This window comes from Martes martes, assembly GCF_963455335.1.
Source record: "Martes martes genome assembly, chromosome: 5".
Classification (NCBI taxonomy): domain Eukaryota; kingdom Metazoa; phylum Chordata; class Mammalia; order Carnivora; family Mustelidae; genus Martes; species Martes martes.
The window spans coordinates 65,403,124-65,428,109 of NC_137892.1; the positions used below are offsets into that span (position 1 = coordinate 65,403,124).

The 24,986-nt window shown below is 35.0% G+C and overlaps 1 protein-coding gene across 1 annotated transcript in view; it reads right to left on the minus strand.

Moving 5' to 3' along the window:
• Positions 1 to 24,986, minus strand: part of POLK (DNA polymerase kappa) — a 67,284-nt gene that overhangs the window by 4,200 nt on the left and 38,098 nt on the right. The window contains exons 6-13 of the mRNA XM_080803578.1: positions 20,675 to 20,806; positions 17,752 to 17,905; positions 13,818 to 14,057; positions 12,094 to 12,218; positions 10,568 to 10,734; positions 7,512 to 7,544; positions 2,675 to 2,771; positions 332 to 503 (exon numbers count right to left, since the gene is read on the minus strand). Coding sequence (XP_080659704.1) covers positions 332 to 503; positions 2,675 to 2,771; positions 7,512 to 7,544; positions 10,568 to 10,734; positions 12,094 to 12,218; positions 13,818 to 14,057; positions 17,752 to 17,905; positions 20,675 to 20,806 — 1,120 coding nt within the window. The remainder of the gene's footprint in view (positions 1 to 331; positions 504 to 2,674; positions 2,772 to 7,511; positions 7,545 to 10,567; positions 10,735 to 12,093; positions 12,219 to 13,817; positions 14,058 to 17,751; positions 17,906 to 20,674; positions 20,807 to 24,986) is intronic.

Consider the following 24,986-nt stretch of genomic DNA (forward strand, 5'->3'; position numbering starts at 1 on the left):
TCAGATACCAAAGGAGTATTACATAATGTACCCAATATGTACTGTATTTGTTTCCTAAAATCTGAAAGGTTTTAAATTTTGGAACATACCTAGCCCCAAGGACTTCAGTAAGTAGGAAGGAAAAGATCAACTGTAATTGGTTCTTACAGGAATTAAATTAATGAGCATGGTTTCACTTACATCAGGTTCGAAGAACTAAGAAAAATGGCAGCATAGGTACAAACTCCTAAACAGGTTTAAGAAAAAAATGAAGGAGAGAAAGAGACTATTTCCTAAATTGATTTCTTTGGGAAAATCTAGCAGATTTAAGGAAAAACAAGAAAAGGCATACCCATAAGTCTTAATCTCAAAGGATGTGGAAAATCGGCATCAATTTCTGTTCTTAGCAATTCTTTAGCAATAGCAAATATTTCTTCTGCAGTAGAAACAACAGATGAAATTGTAGATGCACGAGTTTTTACTTCAAAATTTACATTCTTCAGTTTAATGGTAACAGTTCTACCCTACAACCAATAGAATACATTGTTATACACAGTTTTCTAACTTCTAGAAAAAAGTTATTTTGTACGTTAGAAAAAATTCAAAAACATCTCTTATATACACATAATATAGAAGTATAATCAATTATTTATGAAACATGGTAATGAAATCTGTCAAAAAGAATAAATGAAATATATAAGTAACCTAAAAATCCCATTTTAGCCAACAATTATTACTTCCTACCTAAATGAATTTTTATAAAAGAACTTTTTATATAAAAAGCAACATTAACTGATCATTTTTCTTTTTGCTAAATCTCTTTTAGATTTCAGTACCTAAAAAGAGAGGAAAAAAGCTTCTTAAAGGGGTCTCCATTGAAAGAGTCTTATAGACAGCTCACAGTTATTGTGTACCTACTATATGCCAGACACTATGCTAACCCATTTACATGTAAGAACTCTCTTTACTGTTATTTTTCAATGGGTATAGAATTTCAGTTTCAGATAATGAAAAAGTTCTGGAGATTGATAGTGGTGATGGCTGCACCATCTGAATGAACTTAATGTCACAGAAATGTAACTTAAAAATAGTTAAAACGGTAAATTCTATGTTACATATATTTTACTACCTCCTGGAAGTTCTGAGAGTGGGCTGACTGACTCACTTCCAAAGAACAGAGTATGGAAAGGGAAAAATAGTAACTTCACAGAGGAGAAGCCTAGCAAACACTCACTTAATCAGGTGACAAAGTTACTACCCCTGGTGATACCCTGTGGCCAACCTATACCTTGAAAGGATGTAATGAAGACATTTCACCTCTGGTATTCTTTCTAAAAATCCATAACCCTGGTCTAATCATAAGAAAAACATCAGCCAAGCCTAGATGGAAAGACACCCAGCAGGATACCTGGCCAATACTCCTTAAGACATGAAGATCAAGAAAAACAAGGAAATACTGAGAAACTGTTACAGATTAGAGGAGACAAGGAGACAAGACGACTAAATGCAGTGTGGTTCCCTGGACTGAATCCTGGAATAGAAAGAGGACATTAATGGAAAAACAGGTAAAATCCAAATAATGTCTGGTGTTTAGTTAATAGCTATGAGCTAATTTTAGTTTCTTAGCTTGACAAAAGTACTATGATAATATGGCTAAAATAACATAAGATGTTAATAGTGTGGGAAATCAGAACTCTCTATATTATCTATACTACTTTTCTGTATATATGAAATGATTCTAAAATTACAGGTTTATTAAAAAAATTTTAAATCAACTCTTTATACTTAAGGTATGATAGAGAAGGATTATAAGAAATATATAGGGGAAGGCAGTAGAAAAAAAGAAATATACTCATATAGATATCCCATTCTAATAACTTTGTCATTTTCTGTTTCTTATTTTTTGGGGATAACCTTTGAATACCTTTGTATTATACTTTGTAATAACTCCACCTCTGGTTTCAGAGTTTGGAAGATTACTAAATATGGATTGTTGTGAGTAGAGACTATAAAATAAAAATTTAAAACCTTCCAGGTTTTGTTTGCAATGTGTTAAACAACCTAGAACAAGGGCCTTGAAACAAAATGTTATTCTAGAAAATCACTGTCTACCTGAGGAAAACAGTAAAGGAGGGTTGGAAAGATATTTATACTAAGTAAATATAGTTCCAGAGAAATCCTTACCTTTCCTTTGCTTTATTCTCTAATGTCAATATAGCTCTGATTTTGAACTTACTCCAAATTCTGGAATTATACTGGAGCCAGCCCACTGTTGTAAGTTGCTTCTTCATCTAATCATCTTATTATAGGACTCAATTACAGGTCAGAATCAAATTTGTCTCTACTGGGGATGGGAATAATCCTTTCTAATGTGTCTCAATTTGTACTCAAATGTAAAACCTAACTCTTCCTTTAAGGTATCATTTTACTATTAAAAATTTTTAAAACCAGGGGCACCTGGGTGGTTCAGATGGGTAAGTGCCTGCCTTCGGCTCAGGTCATGATCTCCAGGTCCTGGGATCCAGCCCCACATCCAGTTCCTGGCTCAGCAAGGAGTCTGTTTCTCCCTCTGCCTCTCCCCCATCATGTTCGCTCTCTCTCTCTCTCTCTCTCTCTGTCTCAAATGAATAAATAAAATCTTTAAAGAAGTTTTGCTTTGTTTGTAAACTAAGAAGACCACATCAAAATAAAGTACCTTTAGTCCTTCTTTCTGCAGATCTTGAGCAAGTTCACTGCAAAGTTCCTGGCACAAGCTGTATTGTTCCTCTGCTTTACTTATTTCATTGAATGTCCTAGAAAGACAAAAATGATTTTGGTGCACAGAGTAAACTACAATCCAGGATAATTTAGGAGTGATAAAGTACGTTTAAATAGCTTAGCATCAAGTTATATTTTCTGCAGTACAAAATAAAATTTTCAGATGAACTAAGATGTACTTAAGGAAAAACATCTAAAATCTATGTAAATAATGGAAGATCATTTGTAGTTAAACTGATTACCAAAGGTACATTTGCTTTATCTATAATATTTTTTTAAAAAGTTGATTAAAGTCTGACATATCACATCAATAAGAGAAAGTATAAAAATCATATGATCATTTCAATAGATGCAGAAAAAGCATTTCACAAAGTATAACAACCACTCATGATAAAAACCCCAACAAAGAAGGTTTAGAGGAAACATATTTCAACATAATAAAGGCCTTACATGAAGAACCCACAGCTAACATCATTCTCAATGGGGAAAAACTGACAGCCTTTCCTTTAAGGTCAGGAACAAGATAAGGATGTCCACTCTCACCACTTTTATTCAATACAGTACTAGAAGTCTTAGTCACAGCAATTAGACAACGTAAAGAAATTAAAAGTCTCCAAAGTGGTAAGGAAGAAGTAAAACTTTCACTATTAAACATGATACCATCTATAGAAAACTGAAGATTCCACCAAAAAACTACTAGAACTGATAAATGAATTCAGTAAGGTCACAGGGTACAAAATCAATGTACAGAAATTCACTGCACTTCCATACATTAATTATGAAACAGCAGAAAGAGAAATTAAGAAAATAATCCCATTTACAATTGCACCAAAAACAATAAAATACCTAGGAGTAAACGTAACCAAAGAAGTGAAAGACCTGTACTCTGAAAACTATACAATATTGATCAAAGAAATTAAGATGACACAAATGGAAAGACATTTCATGCTCATGTTTGGAAGAACAAATACTGTTAAAATGTCTACACTACCCAAAGCAATCTACAGATTAAATGCAATCTCTATCAAAATACCAACAGCACTCTTAACTATAAGGAACAAACTGGGGTTTGCTGGGGTTGGGGAGGGTAATTGGGTGATGGACATTAAGGGGGACACTGATATAACGTACACTGGGTGTTATATGCTACTGATGAATCATTAAATACTACCCCTGAAACTAATATGCTATATGTTAACTAATTTGAATTTAAATAAAAATCTAAAAAAAAAAAATCACAAGCCTTTTTTGCAGAACTAGAAAAAACAAACCTAAAATTTGTATGAAACCACAAAAGGCTCAAAATAGCCATAGTAATCTTCAAAAAGCAAAGCAAAGCTGGAAATATCACAATTCCAGACTTCAAGTTATACTACAAAGCTATAATAATTAAAACAGTATGGTAGTAGCACAAAAATAAGCACACAGATCAATGCAACAGAATAGAAAGCCAGAAATACACCCACAATTATACGGCCAATTAATCTTCAACAAAGGAAGCAAGAAGATGCAATGCGAAAAAGATAGTCTCTTCAACAAACAGTATTGGGAAAATTGGACAGCTACATGCAAAAGAACATATTGTTACACCATACACAAAAAGAAACTCCAAATGGATTAAGGACCTAATGTGAGACCTGAAAACATAAAAATCCTAGAAGAGAGCACAGACAGTAATTTCTCTGACATCACTCATAACAACATCTTTCTAGATATGTCTCCCAAGGCAATGGAAACAAAAGCAAAAAATAAACTATTGGGACTACATCAAAATAAAAAGCCTTTGCTCAGCAAAGGAAACAACCAACAAAACCAAAAGTCACCCTATGGAATAAGAGAAGATATTTGCAAATAATATGTCCGGTAAAGGGTTAGTGACCAAAATATATAAAGAATGAGACAACTCAACACACACACACACACACACACAAAATAATCCAATTTAAAAATAGGCAGAAGACATGAACAGACATTTCTCCAAAAAAGACTTATAGATGGCCAACAGACAAATGAAAAGATGCTTAACATCACTCATCAGGGAAATACAAATCAAAACCATAATGAGATATCACCTCATGCCTGTGAGAGTGGCTAAAATCAAAGACTCAGGAAACAAGTGTTGGCAAGGATGTGGAGAAAAAGGAACCCTCCTGCCTCCTATGCTGTTTTTGGGGATGAAAACTGGTATGGCCACTCTGGAAAACAGTATGGAGGAGCCTCAAAAAATTAAAAACAGAACTATCCTACGATCCAGCAATCACACTACTGGGTACTTACCCAAAGAATTTGAAAACACCAATTTGAAGGGATATATGCACCCTAATGTTTATTGCAGCATTATTTGCAATAGCCAAATTATGGAAGCAGCCCAAGAGTCCATCGACTGAGGAATGGATAAAGAAGATGTGGTATATAAATATATATATACATAATATTACTTGGACATAAAAAAAGAAAGAAAACTTGCCATTTGCAAAGACATGGAGGGATCTAGAGAGTATAATGCTAAGCAAAATAAGTCAGTCAGAAAAAGCCAAATACCATGATTTCACTCATACGTGGAATTTAAGAAACAAAACAAACAAAGGAAAAGAAAAGAGAAAACAAACAAAAAAACCTGACTCTTAACTATGGAGAACAAACAGATGGTTACCAGAGGGGAGGTAGGTAGGGGAACAGGTGAGTAGGTGGTGGAGATTGAGAGTGTAGACTTATCTTGAAGAGCACTGACTAATATATGGAACTGCAGAATCACTATATTATACACCCGAAACTAATATAACACTGTACCTTAACTATACTGGAAATTTTTAAAAAGCTGATTAAAATCACCAATGGATAATGATAATGCCCCCAGAACTTACAATACATTATGGTATATTGTGTATATAGACTGCTACAGAGGGTTAGCTTAAGAAAGTATATATGAGAATATTATTCTAATTATTGTACATATATTTTTTGGAATAGAAGTATCTTCAAGTAGAGGTAAGGGGATGGTTCCTGGCACCTACATAGAGTCATCTAGTAGACAACTGGAAATGGAGGGCTGGTAAGATTAAACGTAGAAATTTGAATTCATCTGCACAAGAGTATTGAAAAAAGGCAAGAGGTCATATTAACATTAAAGAGGAAGATGATCTCTCTTTAGCATAAAAAATCCTGAGCATAGGACTATTCAGTGAAGAGTCCCCCTTCTAACTCTAACCCCAGCTACCCAGTTCTCCTCCAACCAATGTTTCCAGCTTCCTATTCATTTAAATTTCTCCAGAATATTCTTTGTATAAGCAAATTTGTATAAGCAAATAAGCAAATATTTCCCCTGTACTTTTTTATGTAAACTGAAGAATATTAGACACATTGTTTAGAACCTTCTCTCAATTCATCCTGGTGAGAGTTCCTTATGAATATATAATTCCCTCATTTTTATACAGCAGCCTAATATTCTAATTTAAAGACGTAAGGTCACTTAACCAATCCTCTATTTTTGGATATTTACTTAAATACTTTCTATCTTTCATTATCATGAAAAAAATAACAAGTAACCTTATATACTTGTAAAATGACATGTGATTACATGTGTGAAATGAATTCCTAGAAAAAGAGTTGTGGGATCAAAGTGCATGTGTGTCTGTGAATTTAACAGACGTTGCCAAAATGCTTGCCCCTTGTGGTGGGCAAAATAATGGCCCCCAAAGATGTCCAAATCCTAATATCTTGGAACCCAGTACATTACATGATATAAGTGACTTTGCAGATATTATTAAGTTAAGATGGAGAGATTAGCCTGAATTGTCCAGGTGGGTCCAATATCATCCCAAGGGTCCTTCTAAGAAGATAGGAGGGTGAGAATCAGAGAAAGACAAGATGCTAGGCTTGAAATGGAGCATGGGGCCATCAGTCAAAGAATATAAGCAGCCTCTAAAAGCTTTTGGTAAGAACATGGTTGTGTCCTTGGAGACTTTAGAAGGCTTACAACTCTGCCAAGACCTTAATTTTAGGACTCCTGATTCAGAACTGTAAGAGAATAAATTTGTGTTGTCTTAAGCCACTAAATCTGTGGTAATATGTTACAGGACCAATAAAAAACTAGTATACTTCCTCCAGGTTTATAGCTATTTCACTCCCATAGTCTGTCCAATAGAGCATCTCTGCCAACCCATTAGTGAAAAAGGCTATCTTGAGAACCTTCATCTGTAGTTTTTAAATTATAAAAAAGACTGGGAATATTTGCAATGTTTCAAAAGGCATTTGTACCTCCTTCTTTGTTAACTAATTAGATCTACTGGTATATATTTCTGAAAATAATAAAATCTCATCAAGATTTCATTTGTCTTCCAAACAAGATTGTAAACCACTGGACCATGTCCTCTCTAAGCTCAATGCTTACTATTTGACCCCTATGTGCATTCACCAACATTTGAAAAGTTTCAAGAAGAATTTCCAAGGTCCCTTCTTAAATTTCCCAAATAACTACTCAGTAAATTTTCTCACAAACAGGGCTAGAAATTAAGATTTAGAATCCTAAGATGATTGGTTTTCATTTAACAGGAGGAAACCAACATTAGAAATAAATAACTATAGTTAAATTTTTTCCCATGGAGAGCATAGCAAGCAAAGATAATAAAACATTATACTGGAATATTTAATTTAGTCACATCAACTACTGAAAAATGTCATTTGGTTTGCAGACAGATTTTTCTATTTCAGTGATATTTTGCTAAAAATTAAAAGTTAAAAGTAACATGAATTATGAGTTATGAACAAAACATTACCTCTCAACGCTCATGCTTTTCCTTTCTCCATCCCTTGAAATGAAAAAGAAAAAAAAAAGATTGTCTTTGCTTTTTCAAAGAAGACTCAGTTCTTTTTAGTCAACCAAAAGGATTTAACATATCAATTACCATTTAAAGATTTTTTTTAATGTTTTTGGTTAAAATTCATACATCATGAAGAACAGTGAGTTTTTAAAATCTCAAAATAAAACTATCAACAAAAAATACAGATGCTAATACCATTATATGTATAATGGATTAAGTCTATATCTATCAAAGAGAAAAATTTTATAATAGGTTGATATTATAAACTGGTTCTACTAAAAGTGTGAATATAAAAACCCTGGCTTATAAAAACCAGTAAGAGTTAGTAGTGTAATGCCTTGCCGTTATATGATCCGATTAAATATCAATTACTTGGTTTTTGGCCTGGTATGTTAACTGTGTTCTCCTATAGCTATTTATTATTCATTTATACCACTCTACTGAACCTCAGTTAGAATTTGGACACAGAAATAGGAGGGTGATTTGGAATCTGGACCATCTAGTTTAGTTGAATTCTAGCTGTTCCGATAGAAGTAGTTGAAACCAAAAAGCTGAAATGACATGAAGATTATTCATTTTCCACACATTCAACGAACCTATTACGAGTAAAGTACTGTTCTAGGCACTGGGTATACAGTTATGACCACAACAGACCAAGTTCTTATCCTTAAGAAACTTATATCTTATTGGAAGGAGACAAATAAAGAAATACAGAAGTAAATCTGGAGTATGTCAGAAGGTAAGAAGAATTAAGGATTAAAAAATAAAGCAGAAGAAGGGAATAGAGAGAATGTACATAGAAGGGAAAGGAGGAAAAAAAAGAAGGGAAAGGAGGTTTGCTATTTACATTATTATAAATTACCTATGAACTTCACTTCAAAGGATTACTGGCATCTTTGAATACCACAGATTACTACATGTTACGTTATATCAAGAACTATATTGTTTTCAACCACTATGTAAATAAAAAAGAGGATAATCCTTGGATTAAGGAAAAAGTTTTATTTCCCATTACCTCCAAATACTAGATTATTTATAGTAGTATGATTTCCTTCTCTGATCTTATCATTACATTCACTCAAGATCAAAGTCAGCTAACTATGGGCTTAAAAATGAGGAACATGGGGGCGCCTGGGTGGTTCAGTTTGTTAAGCATCTGCCTTCAGCTCAGGTCCTGATCCTGGGGTCCTGGGAGAGCGTCCCACATGGGACTGCCTGCTCAGCGGGGAGCCTGCTTCTCCTTCTCCCTCTGTTACTCCTCTGCTTGTGCTCTTTTGTGCACACTCTTTCTTTCTCTCTGTCAAATAAATAAAATCTTTAAAAAACAAACAAACAAAAGGGATGAGGAGCATGGACAGATGAGAAAAGCAGTACCTGTAATCTCTGTAGGATTTAGCACCTTTAATTATTTTAACTTATTTCATTTGCCTCCTCTGTAATCTTCCTGCTTTCCTTTAGTTTAAGTATATAAAGGAATTATTTGGGGGGCAGGCTGACAGGATGATGATAAAATTATAAAAATAGTGCCCCATGTTAATTCCAATTCTTCTTAAAAATTCCTTTCTTGGGGCACCTGGGTGGCTCAGTGGGTTGGGCCCCTGCTTTTGGCTCAGATCATGATCTCAGGGTCCTGGGATTGAGCCCTGCGTCGGGCTCTCTGCTCAGTGGGGAGCCTGCTTCTCCCTCTCTGCCTACTTTTGCTCTCTCTCTCTGTCAAATGAATAAATAAAATCTTAAAAAAAATTCCTTTCTTTTCACCCACTCCCACAGTGTACCCTTCTAGCTCTAGGATATTTCTTTTTAAGACTGAAATGAAAGAGTGGCAAGGAAGAATCACAGGACCTCTCTTGCTGTTTCCTCTTCTACATCTTTACATGGCTGGCCCCTTCAGGTCCCTGCATCTGGATTATAGTTGCCAACACCCACTCTTACTCCCCAAGTCATTTTCTAGTCCTTAACTCTGCCTTACTTTCTTCATTTGTTTATTTGGTTACTTTGTATTTGCCACACTATTCTGCAAAGTCCATGAAGACAAGATTTTGTCTTATTTTCTACTGTTCTTCCCAGTGCCTAGAATAGTAACTAATGAAGTAAGTACTCAGTACTGAATGAATCAGTCAATCATTTACAAGTCTGGAAAAAGAAAAGAAATAAAACTTGTTTTATTTAGGGGTGCCTGGGTGGCTCAGTGGGTTAAGCCGCTGACTACGGCTCGGGTCATGATCTCAGGATCCTGGGATCGAGCCCTGTATCGGGCTCTCTGCTCAGCGGGGAGCCTGCTTCCCCCTCTCTTTGTGTCTGCCTCTCTACCTGCTTGTGCTCTCTGTCTGTCAAATAAATAAAATCTTAAAAAAAAAGTTTTATTTATAAAAGAAAAGAAATGAACTTGTTAGGTCATGAAGGCTCTCAAAGAATCATTAAATTTCCTCGCTTATGGGGTAAATTCTGGAATATGAGTCACCTTTCTTTCCTCAACAATCAGACCCATTAGTCTTACGTTCTGAACAAAAACAAGGCAGGTACAGAAAAGAAAGTACTCATCATTCTTCTTATCTATCTAACCAATTGCTGTAGCCAACAGCCAAAGAGTGATTCTTTGTTCTTCTTTTCCTTTCCTCCCACCTGCAATCTTTTGACTCTAATTCAAAAATTATATTCCAGAATGAACGAGACTAAAAAAATTTTAAAGCATGTTATCCTATAGAGGTGTCTAGGTGGCACTGTCAGTTGAGCATCTGATCATGGTTTCAGCTCAGGTCATGATCTCGGGGTCCTGGGAGCAAGCCCTGCATTAGGCTCTGTACTCTGTGGAGTCTGCTTGAGATTCTCTCTCTCCCTCTCCTTCTGCCCCTCCTGCTCTCTCTCTCTCTCTCTTTCTGGAATAAATAAATAAATCTTTAAAAAGAAATAAAGAAAAAAACATGTTATCCTATAGCCTCCACATCAATGGTTAAAATTGTTATTTCAGCAAATGATAAGGGAAAAAACAGAATGACTACACATATAGGTACCTTGCCAGGTGTGTTGAACCTAGACCCAGGGAAATATGAAGGAAATGATGCCAAGATGTTTCAGAGAAAAGAAGAGAAATCAATGCCCTCTGTTGGTAGAGTTCTGTACAAGTAATAATTCCAAGCGTCTTTAACATTTTCTCTGTAACTTTTCCTATTCCAGGAACCTAGAAAAGAGTCAATATTTATTATTAATACAGTTTTATATTAAGGCAAGAAAAGATATTTAATCTCATTATACCTTTTATAACCAATAAAAGGTATGAATAATGTGACCATCCTCACAAGTCATGCAAGAAAACTACTTTATTTCTCGGTACATCTCCTAAACTAGTGTTGCACGGAAATTTAAAATTTAAAATTACACAAAATTTTAAAAAGCATTAAAGAGGCACCTAGGTGGCTTGGTCAGTTAAGCATCTGCCTTCAGCACAGGTCATGATCTCAGAGTCCTGGGCTCGAGTCCCAAATCAGGCTCCCAGCCAGCAGGGAGCCTGCTTCCCCCTCTCCTTCTGCCCTCCCCCACTCATGCTCTCTTTCTCTCTCAAATAAATAAATAAAATATTTTCTTTTAAAGCGTTAAAAAAAGAGTTCTACGGTCATAGAAACTTGGAAAATGGTGGAATAAGCAAATCTAAAATAAACTTTTTACTGCAAAACTTATGAATCTTTAATATAACATTATCTGTTGTTACCCACTAAGGCTGGTATGTTCCAAAGTTCTTTGACCCCAGAACCTTTTTCAATGGCATAGTTATTCATATCTTGAAAAACACAATGGAAAACACTGCTTTATAGCTACATCTTACAAACTCCAAACTATTCAGTGATCATACATTATATCCTCTGATATGGCCTTTCTTCTGGGCACTGAAAAAGTGTCTTTAAATTCACTCCTGTATGTGATGTGAGAAAATCAGGCCCCCGAACATCAATTATTGTTTTTTAAAAAAGCCTATATGCAGAAAAATCTACAAGCTGTAAAAATTAATAAAACACACCCTTTTTATAAAAAACCCCTGAGGGATCGCTTTACCATTTTAAAGACAGTAATGTATTTTGGGGGTTTTCTGGGGAGGGAGTCAAAAACAATTAAATTTCCAAATCTCTTTTAAGTCTCATACCTATTAATCTGATGGCAATTTAGACTTTAGAATCAAGAGAGTATATTAGGTTACAGCTGAAGGACCCTTACAAGTATTCTTCTTATTTCTGTTCTTCTTGGCAGAGGTACACTTAAAAGTCTTTCATCTACTACTTTCTTAAAACTTTTTGGCAAACAGACTTCCTAAACCTCAATTTAAGGGTTTCATAGAAAGATTTCTTCAAATCCAATTCAGTCATCCATTATACTTCCTGCTTGTTACCAACTGTTCTAAAACTTTTCAGCAAAGAATGATTACTACCATCCTAAGTAATTTCTCTTCAGAATATATATATTTATGTTTATAAATATAGTTTATATTTAAATATAAATAAAATTATATTTTATATAAATAAAATAGAAATTTTATACAAAATCTCACCTTTCTAATAGGTAAGTCCTTGATGAAGTCCATCACAGCTTGTCTGCTGGGGAGAATTTGGTATTGTCCATTTGGTTTATTCTTATCACTGCATACTTTTGCTAACATTGTATTTGGGGCAATTCCTTAAAAGAAGAACACTCTGATGACTCAAAGAAGGTGACATGTATCATTTTAAAATATGAGATGACAAGGGGTGCCTGGGTGGCTCACTGGGTTAAAGCCTCTGCCTTCGGCTCAGGTCATGATCTCAGGGTCCTGGGATCGAGCCCCGCATCAGGCTCTCTGCTTGGCAGGGAGCCTGCTTCCCCCTCTCTCTCTGCCTGCCTCTGCCAACTTGTGATCTCTGTCTGACTTATGATCTCTGTCTGTGAAATAAATAAATAAAATCTTTAAAAAAAAATAAAAAAAATAAAATATGAGATGACAATACAGAAATAGTGAATGTAGAAAGTCCGAAATGATGACGAATGATACTTTAAAAATAACATCCAATAACTACCTATCTCCCCAGGGCTCGATATGATTTTAGGAAAAGGAATTGTATTAGTCACTGTGGCAGCAGAAATGAGGAATATTTAAGTCTCCATGGAATTTTAAAATCTAAGAGTAATTTCAGTGTTTATTTAAGTAATATCATTAGTTTACAGACCATCTTTAGTTGTAATACAGGGTTGATTTATAGAAAACATCCAGAATATAATTTAGGTTGAATGTTCACTCTTTGAAAGGTCTTTTGTATAGATTACCCATGTAAAGAAAAAAAAATCAAAGATTCCAGGTTACATTATATTTAAAACAATGATAATAAAATATATGCACTGTTTTTATTATGTTTTTATTAAAGCAATTTAATACTTTTCAGAAAGGTGTTTTGAAAATTTCTAAGAGACTCAATGATTAAGATAACTTGAAATAGGTATATTCAAATATGATCATTAAATGATTCATTTCAATTTTTATACACATCTTACTAAAATTTGTTACTTATTCTCACACTTTGGCAAAGAAAAAAAAAGATTAACCTAATCTTAATGATAATTTAGGGTCCTCATGATGAATATCAGTTTCTATGCTAAGACAGAGTGATTCCTTCATGGGTTACTGACATTTGTAAAGCTCTTTTTCCCTTCACCAGCTGGTCCTAGATTGCTATGTTGCTAGTCAGGGCTTCTGCAGGGTCTCTCCTATAATCCTGGACAGGGTTGAAAAACTTCAAAGGGAAAACTAATAAAGTATTATGTACCAAGCCAATTAAAATGTATTGTATGCTTTAAAAAGGATAGCTACGTGAGATTTATGATAGTTGTTCTCTTTGGGCTCATAGGCTTTTCTGCTTAATTCCAATTTGCCTGTAGCTTCATAGAATTCTGAATAGGTAAAGTCATTAGAAGTTGAATCAAAAAGGATAAGAAAACATTCCTATATGCTTCATAGTGAGGAAGAACTAATATTACACTTGAATTAGCCAGTCTGAAATTTTTTTTTTTTAAATTTTTTATTTACTTATTTGACAGACAGATCACAAGTAGGCAGAGAGGCAGGCAGAGAGAGAGGAGGAAGCAGGCTCCCCGCTGAGCAGAGAGCCCGATGTGGGGCTCGATCCCAGGATGCTGGGATCATGACTGGAGCCGAAGGCAGAGGCTTAACCCACTGAGCCACCCAGGCGCCCCAGCCAGTCTGAAAATTTTAACTATGGTAGCCACCAAATCAGTTTTAAGTACCTGCACTGGCTGTCAGTGTTGTTTTTTGCTCAATTCTGAAACGAATTTCCTTTACCACTTCCTCAGCTGATGTCCCAAAAACAATCGAATTTTGGAGTGGTTGAGGATTATTCTGTTCTTCAGAGTTCACTTGTAAAGGATTTCCTTGGGGCTGCAAATCAGGAGGACTATCATCAAAAAGTAGTGGAGAGATGGAACGTTCATGCTCACTCAGTTTATTAGCTTCTTTTCCTGGTTTCTCTAAATTATAAACAGAAACAGTAATTATTGTCATTTAAAGAAGTATATATTTTATCAATTAGGTTTCCCTACATTCTTTCTAAAGACAAAAGAAATCTAGTTTAGTTTTGTTTCTAAGGACCAAGATCAGAAATGTGATTTACATTTCTTTGTTTTAACAAAGAAAATACTGATTCTGAGTTTTTCTTAAAAGGAGTATTATCTGTTTCCATAGTATACATTTGAAGAGGAAATATCCTATGTAAAAATTATGAATTTGTGTATCTTACCTAAATTAACTGAAACCTAGAATTGGGCCTAGGGTCACATTACTTTTTTATTTAAAAGAAAGAAAGAAAGAAAGAAAGAAAGAAAGAAAGAAAGAAACCAACCTTTTTTTTCCCTTTACCCATTAAATTAGAATTTCGGAATGAGGAAAAAGGCATTAAGCCATAAAGAATAATTACGCCTGAGAAGTAAGTTTTGTTTTTAGAGGGGAAAGAACTTTAAATTTTCTTCATTCATGAGAGAAACTTTTCAGATGTTAAAATACTCTCACTATCTTCTTTTAAAAATGCTTACTTTGATTTTGACTTGCTTACATATAAAGTATCACTTTTACAGAGGGCACATTTACATAAATAGTAATTATTTCTGTAAGTTACACTTCTTTAAATATACAAATTCTTAAGGTCTAATCAGATTAACTATAATAATATCAGTAGGCTACAACCTAATATTACTATTAAAAAGTAAAGTAAAAATACTAATCTGGTTTTTACCTCATTTTATTTGCACTTTTCACAACTGGACTGTAAAATATATTTAAATCTATACCAATACTAAAAATGTCCTCATGAACAAATCCATTAACGATTACTTTCTGGGCTTAATGGAAGATAAATGCAATTTAAATGTATTTATAAAAATTAAGATTAACAACAGAGCTTTCTGATCTCATTTCATAATTTTATTACATATAAATGTTTTCCAAATTGAGGTAAATGCAGAGCCAAAAATTAAATTTCTAGTTTCAAGACACACATAAATGCATATTATTTTAGAAATGAACCCTCCTTTTAAGGAGGGTTTTCTAAAGATAATATAAATAATATGACAAACACCAGATTAGTTTCAAATTATAAAGCACATAATATGAATTCAGTTACAGACAAATGTTTTCCAAATCTGAATTCCCAGGTCATATATAAAATAAGCCTTATTTTCAAACTTAATATTAGCTATTATTTAGGTACTTCAGTTACTTTCATTTTTCATATTCCGGTTTTAAAATGCAGAGCACTGGGGCTCCTGGGTGGCTCAGTAGGTTAAGCATCTGCCTTCACCTCAGGTCATGATCCCAGGGTCCTGGCATCGAGCCCCACTTTGGGCTCTCTGCGGTGTGGGAACCCTACTTCTTCCTCTCCTTCTGCCTGCTGCTCCCCCTGCTTGTGCTCTTTCTCTCTGTCAAACAAGTAAAATCTTTAAAGAAAAAATAAAATGCAGAGCATTTCAGAAAGCATTATGGCGGCGGCACAGCTGAAATGGTATTTGCCTGGCCCCCTTTTCCCCATCTGGATGGGTAAAAGTCAAGGTAAATAGAGCTGTACAAAAACCACACACCTAGTAAGGCGCCTGTCACATTCATAAGCCCCTTCTGCAGAGTTATCCTGTGTTTTGTACCTCATGAGTCTATCACAGTACCCTTAGGTGGGTCACTGATGGAATGCTGGAGTAGGAAGCAAAGCATGCAGTCCAGGTTCCGTCCTTATTAGAGCAGCTGCTAAATGGCCCAGTTACCTATTAATCAATCTGTCTACTTTTCTATTTGGCCTGGCATACAACTAACGCTAAAGTAATTTCTTATTTGCTTTCTGAAAAAAAAATCTTGATAATCCCCAAAACTGAGGTGATCAGAGTACAAAACTGAGGTTTGTTATCATCTGAAACACTGGGATTAAAGCATCCCATCTTTATATGGGATATATGGATGGCGAGTGCTACAAGAATAGGGTATTTCAGTGTCTTACACTGCCTCCTGCTCACCATCCAGATTTATATGGCAGAATAAACATAAAATATAGCTATTATTTTATTTGCTTATAGACAAAATAATTAGCATTGCTCTTCCAAAGATGGCACCTTTCAGAAAAGGGGCAAACAGCAGAAAAATATCTTGGACTTCAGAGGAAGTGACATCAATTCCCTTTCGTGGCACCAACTCACTGTGGGCAGCTTCCCATGGCATTTGTGAAATCAGATATGCTGAAAAGTCCTGCCCACAGGGATTTACATACGAGGGGAAAAAAAAAGTTAAGACTACTTAAATTGCTTAAAAATACGAAATACAGGTAAAGTACATAAGTAATTACGAGTTCACATCCTCCAAGTGAGTTTGTGCATAGTATAATAAATGAAAAGAATATTAGTAGAGAATAAAAACATTTACCTTAGTCCCAGTGTAATTTTTCTTAACATATTGTGAGCACAATTATTATAGGAGGTCTCAGAGAGATGCTCTGATATAACAATATAATAGTTCCCCCACCTTCTCTTGTGAAAAGTAAGGAAATAAATAGAGATGGAAGCAAACTGACATCAGGCTTTGTGTGCCTCTTCCCCCAAACAATAAAAATATAATACAAAAGATCTTTTGCTCTAAGCCTCTGTGTCCAGGAATTATACCTGTTTATTGTTTGATGTTTCTATTAAAGAGAGAGACCTGTGCCTTAGAGTTCTAAATAAGGTAGTGGAGTTGTGATTTGGTGTCTGCACTAAACTTGCTCTAAAGATGTGAGCCCCAAACAATGAGTGTTAGAATGTTCTGCCATCGAAGATCCACCATTTTTGCTTCAGGGAAAGTTACAGATAGATTTCCTCACCACTGGCTGTCCCCACCTGAAGAAGGCAATGAGTCATGCACATGAAATACAGCTGTGGGCTGTGAGCAAACCCTCTGTTTCCACCTTTTCACCCAGATGAACTTTGTTCAGAGGTCCACAACAGCTAAGATATTTGAAGTAATCATACCTCTGACAGAGGGTTGAAAGCATTATCTTTAAGTAACTACATGGTTTTTGACATTATTTTGGATAAGTAACAAAGGGATCATTTGGAAAAAAAACCTTGGGGTCATGAAACTTCTTTTATCAGTGCATACAGAAGAATCACAATAAGGTCTAAGGAAGAGTTGGGAGTCATTAATTTTGGCAAGGTTGAAAATAGTCATAATCACTGTATAATCAGATCATAGATCATTTTGAAAATGAGGGGGGAAAAAACACACAATGTTTTGATATGTTTGAGGCTTTTTAAAAAATCTAATTCCTTTTAACAACTGCAACAAAAGTCCACCTTAAATAGATAACCTCCTCAGATTCAACACAATCCAACCCTTCCTTAGATCTTCAGAAAAGAACTGCTATGAAATTACTTTACTCAATGGCTCTGCAGATTCTTAAACTCTAGAGGTTTAACAATCTCATTTGGTTTAAAAGTGATTTAAACCAATCTCTTTGGATTAAAAGTTACAAATTTAACTTAGAAATTCCACTGGTATACTTTAAGTTCCTGATTTTTCATTTTTTCCATTTTCCACTTTTTCATTATAAAGGGATACCTAGTTCTATCACCTATGCATGCTAATAAGTTAACTGGGTTAATTCAAAGGGCTTTTGTTTGTTTTTTAGTTTGATCATACTAATAAATAGCTTACCATTTTCTAGAGAGTTCCCTGTTTTGATGAAATACTTCCTTTTGTCCTCGGGCCAATTTTGTCTTTCCTGTAAGTGCTTTGTTATATTCAAGTAGGCTTCATCAAGACTCATAGCCATAAAATTGGGATCATAATCAGCAAGTATTTCCTTAACCTTCAAAAGGAACAAAATGATTTAAATTTTGCTGCCATAGCAAAACCCATAATATAACAGCTGATAAGAAACATTAATATTCTTACTTTGCAACTACAGTAAAAATCCTGCAATCAATAGCTCATGGATTTACGGAATAAATAATTTATTGCTAGCACAAGTTTGTCCAAATGCTCGTTTGCATTAAAATAGATCATGAAGGCAGAAGACCATGAAACAGCTTCATCTGATACAATCTCTGTTCAACCACCTTTATCTAGATATAATAAATGACTCAAATAAATCTCAGACATCATTCTGGTAGGCACAGAAAAAAGGGTTAAGTAACTTAATTTGAAGTAACTGGTTAAAAGTAGAAATGGGCACAATAGGATCCTGCTCCCCCTCACCTTTATGTTTATTTTAAAAAGAAATAATCCCTTTTTTCAAAGTAGTCTCCACACCCAACATGCAGCACAAAGCGGTGAGTTATTGAACTCAATAACCCTGAGATTAAGACCTGAGCCAAAATCAAGAGTTTGATGCTTAATTGACTGAGCCGCCTAGGGGCCCCTAAAAAGGAATAATCTTACATAAAATACTATGTTGCTTTAGAAAGTAGTTCTATTTTAATTAATTATAAATATGCACATAAAACTCTACTCAAAACATACACTAATGCATGTATCCGCTCAGAAAACAAAGCTCAATTATCGAAATTTGGAATGGAAAAGATGACAAAATCTACAGTGGAAGTCTGTGACTACATTAAATGACAGGGAAAGTCTGGAGCTGCATCTTGAGATAAATAAAAAGATCAGAATTTCCATATGATTCCAGAAATGCCATTTATGTAAGATAGTTTTATTATATGAAACTATAAATGTTTCTAACCACTGAAGTATTAACTGAAATTGGAGGAAATGGTTGCCAAAATAATATACATATTTGAAAAACGTATTTGTTGAATTATGTTATCCTTCCATCTAGTATTTAAAATCTGTCTGCTGTATCATGAGAAAAACCTTTTTTGAAGTTTTATAAAATAAAGCTTTTTAGCTTAATTTAATTATGAACAGCTGAGTCAAAGGTAATTTTAGAAAATGGTGATATAAAACTTGGCCAAGCTTTACTCAGAGAGTACCTTAATTAGCTTTGTTCTTCTGGAAGCAACCAATTTTATAATGTACTCAAATGGAATCTTTCTAGTGAAAATGAAACTCTGGAAAGTCTGTAGTTGGCAGCCAACAAAGATTATTCTGAATGAGAAGTACTCCCTAGAGACATGGAGTACTCACTAACTTCCTTTTCAGAGGATACTGCTTGAAGAACAAAAATAGACATGTTCCAGTAAAACTCAAGTACTTAGGTTCCAACAGTTAAAGCTGTTCCATTCTTTTGGAAAAAATAAAAATGGGTCTCCTTAAACTTTTAAACCAAGTCACACATATTAATATACTTAGAGTCAGTGAATTTGTGCTATAGTTCGTTCACACGTAAGAACCCATTTGCTATCTGCAAATAAACTAGTTAGATCCTGCTCTAATTAGAGAAAGGTTTCTCCAATTTCTTTAACAAGACAGAAGAGAACTAAAAACAATTTAGCTCTCATTATCATATTGTCAGAAGTTTTACTGAATTAAAGCAGGACTCAAAAAAATTTCTTCTTACAAGGTCTCTGAAGGATTTTCAAACTTATTAAAAGCCCATAATATTTGTGGTTAGCATTTTATCTCTTTCTCATTAGGAATATGGTAAAGAGACAAGCAGAAACCACATAGGAATGTGGTTCCCCCTTCTCTACCACCTTTTCAGAGACAGGCAAAAAGTACTTGCTGCCACAGACTGTTTTTGAAAGAATGAAAAAGAGAATTTTTAAAAAATTTGGGGTGCATACCATTCCAGTTTGGGGAGGTTTCATTTCTAGAGTACATGAGGTATAATACAAATAAGAGGAGCGAATCTAAAGATGACTTACATGACCAAATAATAGTAAGGGTTAGGCCATAGATTTTTAAGGGTTTCAATTCAGACAGCAGTCTTTAACACAGTGCATTTTATTACAGTAGTCTGAAACTGTTTGATACACTATTCTAAAATTTTAACTGATGATATGTTTTAGCACTAGCTAAATGATAGTCCAGTTATCAAAAACAGAGAAAATCACAATTTTCATATATGACAATTTAGGCAATTTTACTGATTTGATTAATCTTTATATTTCAGATCCTTTTCAAAGTAAGATGATTCCCTTTTTTCCTTGATTATTGGTCTCTCAAACATTAAAGGCTCATAAGCATCTTCACTAGACTGTGAGGCAAGGAAAACAGTTAATCAAGATAATGGAATTTCATTACTGTCTAAAAACATTTATTATTATTATTGTGAATAAAAAAATTTATTCACAAAAGAGGTTGAAATTAATGACATGAGTAGATTATGTAAATTATAAATAGGTAATTCTAGAAAAAAAGTATATTGCATATTAAGAAAAAAACACCTAAAGTTAATACAGATTATAATTAAGGCAATTTAAAGTTTTCCAGGTAGATAATTTTCTAAACAGACGAAAAAATATGTGCAAGAGCAAAGATCTGGGAAATAGAAGGGTGTGTGTGCTCTGTATACTCAGCTCAGTTTTCAATATATGAGCTGGAGAAGTGGTAGGAGGTAAGACTTAAAGGGATAAATTAAGGCCAAATTCTGATGCACTAAGTCATTTGGACTTGACTCTGTAGGTGACAGGAAATCAGTGAAAGGCTGTAAGTAAGAGTGCTTCATCAGACTTACCTCTGTACTCACAGCTTGGTATTTGTCAAAGTTTGGGGGCACAATAATAAGTTGTGGGCAGAGTCTTTTAGCAATAAATCCTGGCATTGCTGCACGAACACCAAACCTCCTTGCATGGTAATTTGAAGTAGACTGAAAGAAAACGGACCACATAGGAAAAAATATACAAACCTAAATGGGCATACCAATCAATGAGTTCATAAGAAACACATTACTGATGTGCATTTTCAAGTCAAGGACATCTGTCTTATAGGCCGCAGTCTTGAATCAAGCTTTGACTTTATCCTATCATGGTATTACGATACCATGATCCTCTCTCTCACAATACGTCTGTCTCCATATTTATGTGATGCCAGGTAATAAACAAGACTAAAAAGAAGGTTCTCTTACATTTCCAATTAACTAAACTTCATTAGCTCTAAGGCATACCTGTAATATAATATATATCAAAGTTTAGATGATAGTGGGTGATGTTACATGAATGTAATAACTATAAAGTAATGTTATAGTACAAATAGTATGGATGTTAAATATAAGTAACAGTCTAGAAAGTAATAGCATGGTATAATAGTATAGATTTGGAATTTGCATTTGAAATTTTTCATTTGGAACCAAAGTCAAAGGTTCTGTTAATTGTCAGCTAAATTAAATGTCAAAAAATGAAGTGATGATAGCCATCAGGGAGATTCAAATTAAAACCACATTGAGATACCACCTTACACCAGTTAGAATGGCCTAAATTAGCAAGACAGGAAACAACATATGTTGGAGAGGATGTGGAGAAAGGGGAACCCTCTTACACTGTTGGTGGGAATGCAAGTTGGTGCAGCCACTTTGGAGAACAGTGTGGAGATTCCTCAAGAAATTAAAAATAGAGCTTCCCTATGACCCTGCAATTGCACTACTGGGTATTTACCCCAAAGATGCAGATGTAGTGAAAAGAAGGGCCATCTGTACCCCAAGGTTCATAGCAGCAATGGCCACGGTTGCCAAACTGTGGAAAGAACCAAGATGCCCTTCAATGGACGAATGGATAAGGAAGATGTGGTCCATATACACTATGGAGTATTATGCCTCCATCAGAAAGGATGAATACCCAACTTTTGTAGCAACAAGGACGGGACTGGAAGAGATTATGCTGAGTGAAATAAGTCAAGCAGAGAGAGTCAATTATCATATGGTTTCACTTATTTGTGGAGCATAACAAATAACATGGAGGACATGGGGAGATGGAGAGGAGAAGGGAGTTGAGGGAAATTGGAAGGGGAGATGAACCATGAGAGACTATGGACTCTGAAAAACAACCTGAGGGTTTTGAAGGGGCGGAGGGTGGGAGGTTGGGGGACCCAGGTGGTGGGTATTAGGGAGGGCACATATTGCATGGAGCACTGGGTGTGGTGCAAAAACAATGAATACTGTTACGCTGAAAAGAAATAAAAAAAAATTTAAAATGAAGTGATGAAAGCTTAAAAGAGCTTTTAAAATTACATTTTATTTCTTAAGGCTTGAATATACTTTTTGGTGAAAACATTTTCAGTAGGAGATGGAACTAAAAAATTATGAAAGTAAGAAGGAGAACATTACTTTTAAATCCTGTTGATACCACAATACCACTTATAAAAAATTTTTTTTATCACAAACGAAATCTTTGAAATCTCAAGTGAAAAGTCAAAGAAATGTAAAACATAATCTATCACATGAAAGGATTACTTCAGACTAGTATCAATTTGCCATCAGTAGCTTTCAGATGGCATTTAAAAAATCTTTATAGTACTCAAAACTATGCCAATCTTTGACAGTATTCTGGAAGAGAAAATGCAGATGGGACTAGAAAGACAAATCAATGTTTTAAAAATAAATAACTCTAATGGAATGGATACGAAAGCTAGTAAGTTTGTGGTAGATTGTAAATCACAGCCACGATACTTTTATAGTTCCTCCTATTCAAGGGTGGGTTCCAGTCCCTCATGCCAAGTGACTTGTACTGTGACTTGTTTTGACCAGAAGAATATGAGGGAGTGACATTGTGAGTTTTGAAGCCTAGGCATTATGAAGTCTGTAACTTCAGCCTTTGCTTCCTTGGGAATCCAACAACTATATAAAGGTCTTGGGTTAAATTGCTAAATGATGATGTACCATGTGGAGAGGGAAAAGCTCATTGGCTGGAAGCCATTCCAGCCACCTTGGCTGAAAGGCCAAGTGTGTTAATAAAGCCATTTTGGATCCTCCAGTCCCAGCTAAATAACTGTAGCCAACCCTCGGTAGAGCAAACTTATCCCCAGTGTGCTCTGCTCAAATTACAGAATCATGAGCAAACCACTAAGTACTTAAAGGGGTTTGTTATGCAGCAATAAATAACTGCTAAGGGTCTATGTTTTGACTATGAGTACTAACTTAGAATACTTTGAAGATCCATCAAATTATTCAAAAAAGAATTCTGGGGGCGCCTGGGTGGCTGAGTTGGTTAAGCGTCTGCCTTCTGCTTGGGTCATGATCCTGGGGTCCTGGGATCGAGCCCCACATCAGGCCCCCTGCTTGGCGGGAAACTTGCTTCTCCCTTTCCCACTCTCCCTTTCCCACTCTCCCATTCCCTCTCTCCCTGTCTCTGTCAAATAAATCAATAAATAAAATCTTCTAAAAAAAAAAGAATTCTGACTGTAATAGACTAAGATAATCAAACATATACCATCACTATCATTAATTTGTAAATACACTTTTATGAATTTAATAGAACAAAAGCAAATTTATTCCAAATCTCATTAGAAATGAAGTCTATTAGTTGAGTATACAAAAGGGGTGATCTTTGTTTAAATATGGCAAATAATCATTTTGAATTTGGAAATAATAATCAATTTTTAGGAGGATATAATTCATAGGAAGAAAAATATTTTGCAGATCTAGCAGTGGGTTTAGCTTTAAAATATATACATATGTACACAGAGATAATTTCACATAAATATACGGTGATACATATTCTTTTTGTTTGTTTTTAAAGATCTTATTCATTTATTTGACAGAAAGAGAGACAGTGAGAGAGGGAACACAAGCATAGGGAGTGGGAGAGGGAGAAGTGGGCTTCCTGCAGAGCAGGGAGCCTGATGTGGTACTCGATCCCAGGACCCTGGGATCATGACCCGAGCCGAAAGCAGATGCTTAACAACTGAGCCACCCAGGCGCCCGGTGATATATATTCTTTTTTTTTTTTTTTTAGAATTTTTATTTATTTATTTGACAGACAGAGATCACAAGTAGGCAGAGAAGCAGGCAGAGAAGGGGGAGGAAGCAGGCTCCCAGCAGAGCAGAGAGTCCGATGCGGGGCTCCATCCCAGGACCGTGGGATCATGACCCGAGCCGAAGGCAGAGGCTTTAACCCACTCAGCCACCCAGGCGCCCCGGTGATATATATTTTTAAGAAGACTAAATACATTTTTTCAAATATCAGCTGATGATTTGTAGGAAAGGGGAGTGTCTTTCAGTAAACATTGTTTTAGAACCTGGATTGTTAGCTGCCGGCATACCTATGGGAGCAGAGATGATGAACAAATAGATTATAGTTTTATAATAAAATAGTAACTCAGTAGGAATTAGGTTTATAGCTGTCTAAAGCATTGGAAGGGGTTAGGAACAGGAAAGAACTCTCCTTGTTTCTCTTATATGTTTTTTAATACCAAAATCCATCTATTCCAGGGGCTATTATTAGTTCCCCATACATTTTTAGCCACATATAGCAATCCTGGTCATCTTTACTTTTTGGTGGTGATAAGGAAGAGCAACATGGTAATCAGAAAAGCAAAGGTTCCAAGTCATGGGAAGAATTAATTACAGCAGTATTCTAATAAAATATATTACCCTAGAACTAAAGTTGGCAAAACTTTTCTGTAAATATCCAGATAGTAATTACTTTGAGCTTTGCAGATCATATAGTCTCTGTTGCAGCTACTCAACTCTGCTCTTTTAATACAACAACAAACAAATGGGTGTGACTGTGTTCCAATAAAATTTTATTTACAAAAAAAGACTAGATTTGGCCTGCAAGCCATTGTTTGCAAACCTGCTTTAGGGTAACACTTCTTTTCTTTCATCTCCAATTCTCTTCTACTGAAACAGTTACTTAAGAAAAAATACAGCTTGCAATAGAAAGATATAATGCCACTCTACTACTCACCAGGCTTGTAACTTTGGGGAAGTTTTTAAGCACCTCTCTGAGTTAGTTTTTTGTCGTTAAATGGAAATAAAAATTTGTACCTCAAGAGATGTTGAAAGGATTCAGTAATTGAGCACATATAAAGCACAAAGGAAAATGCCCAGCAAA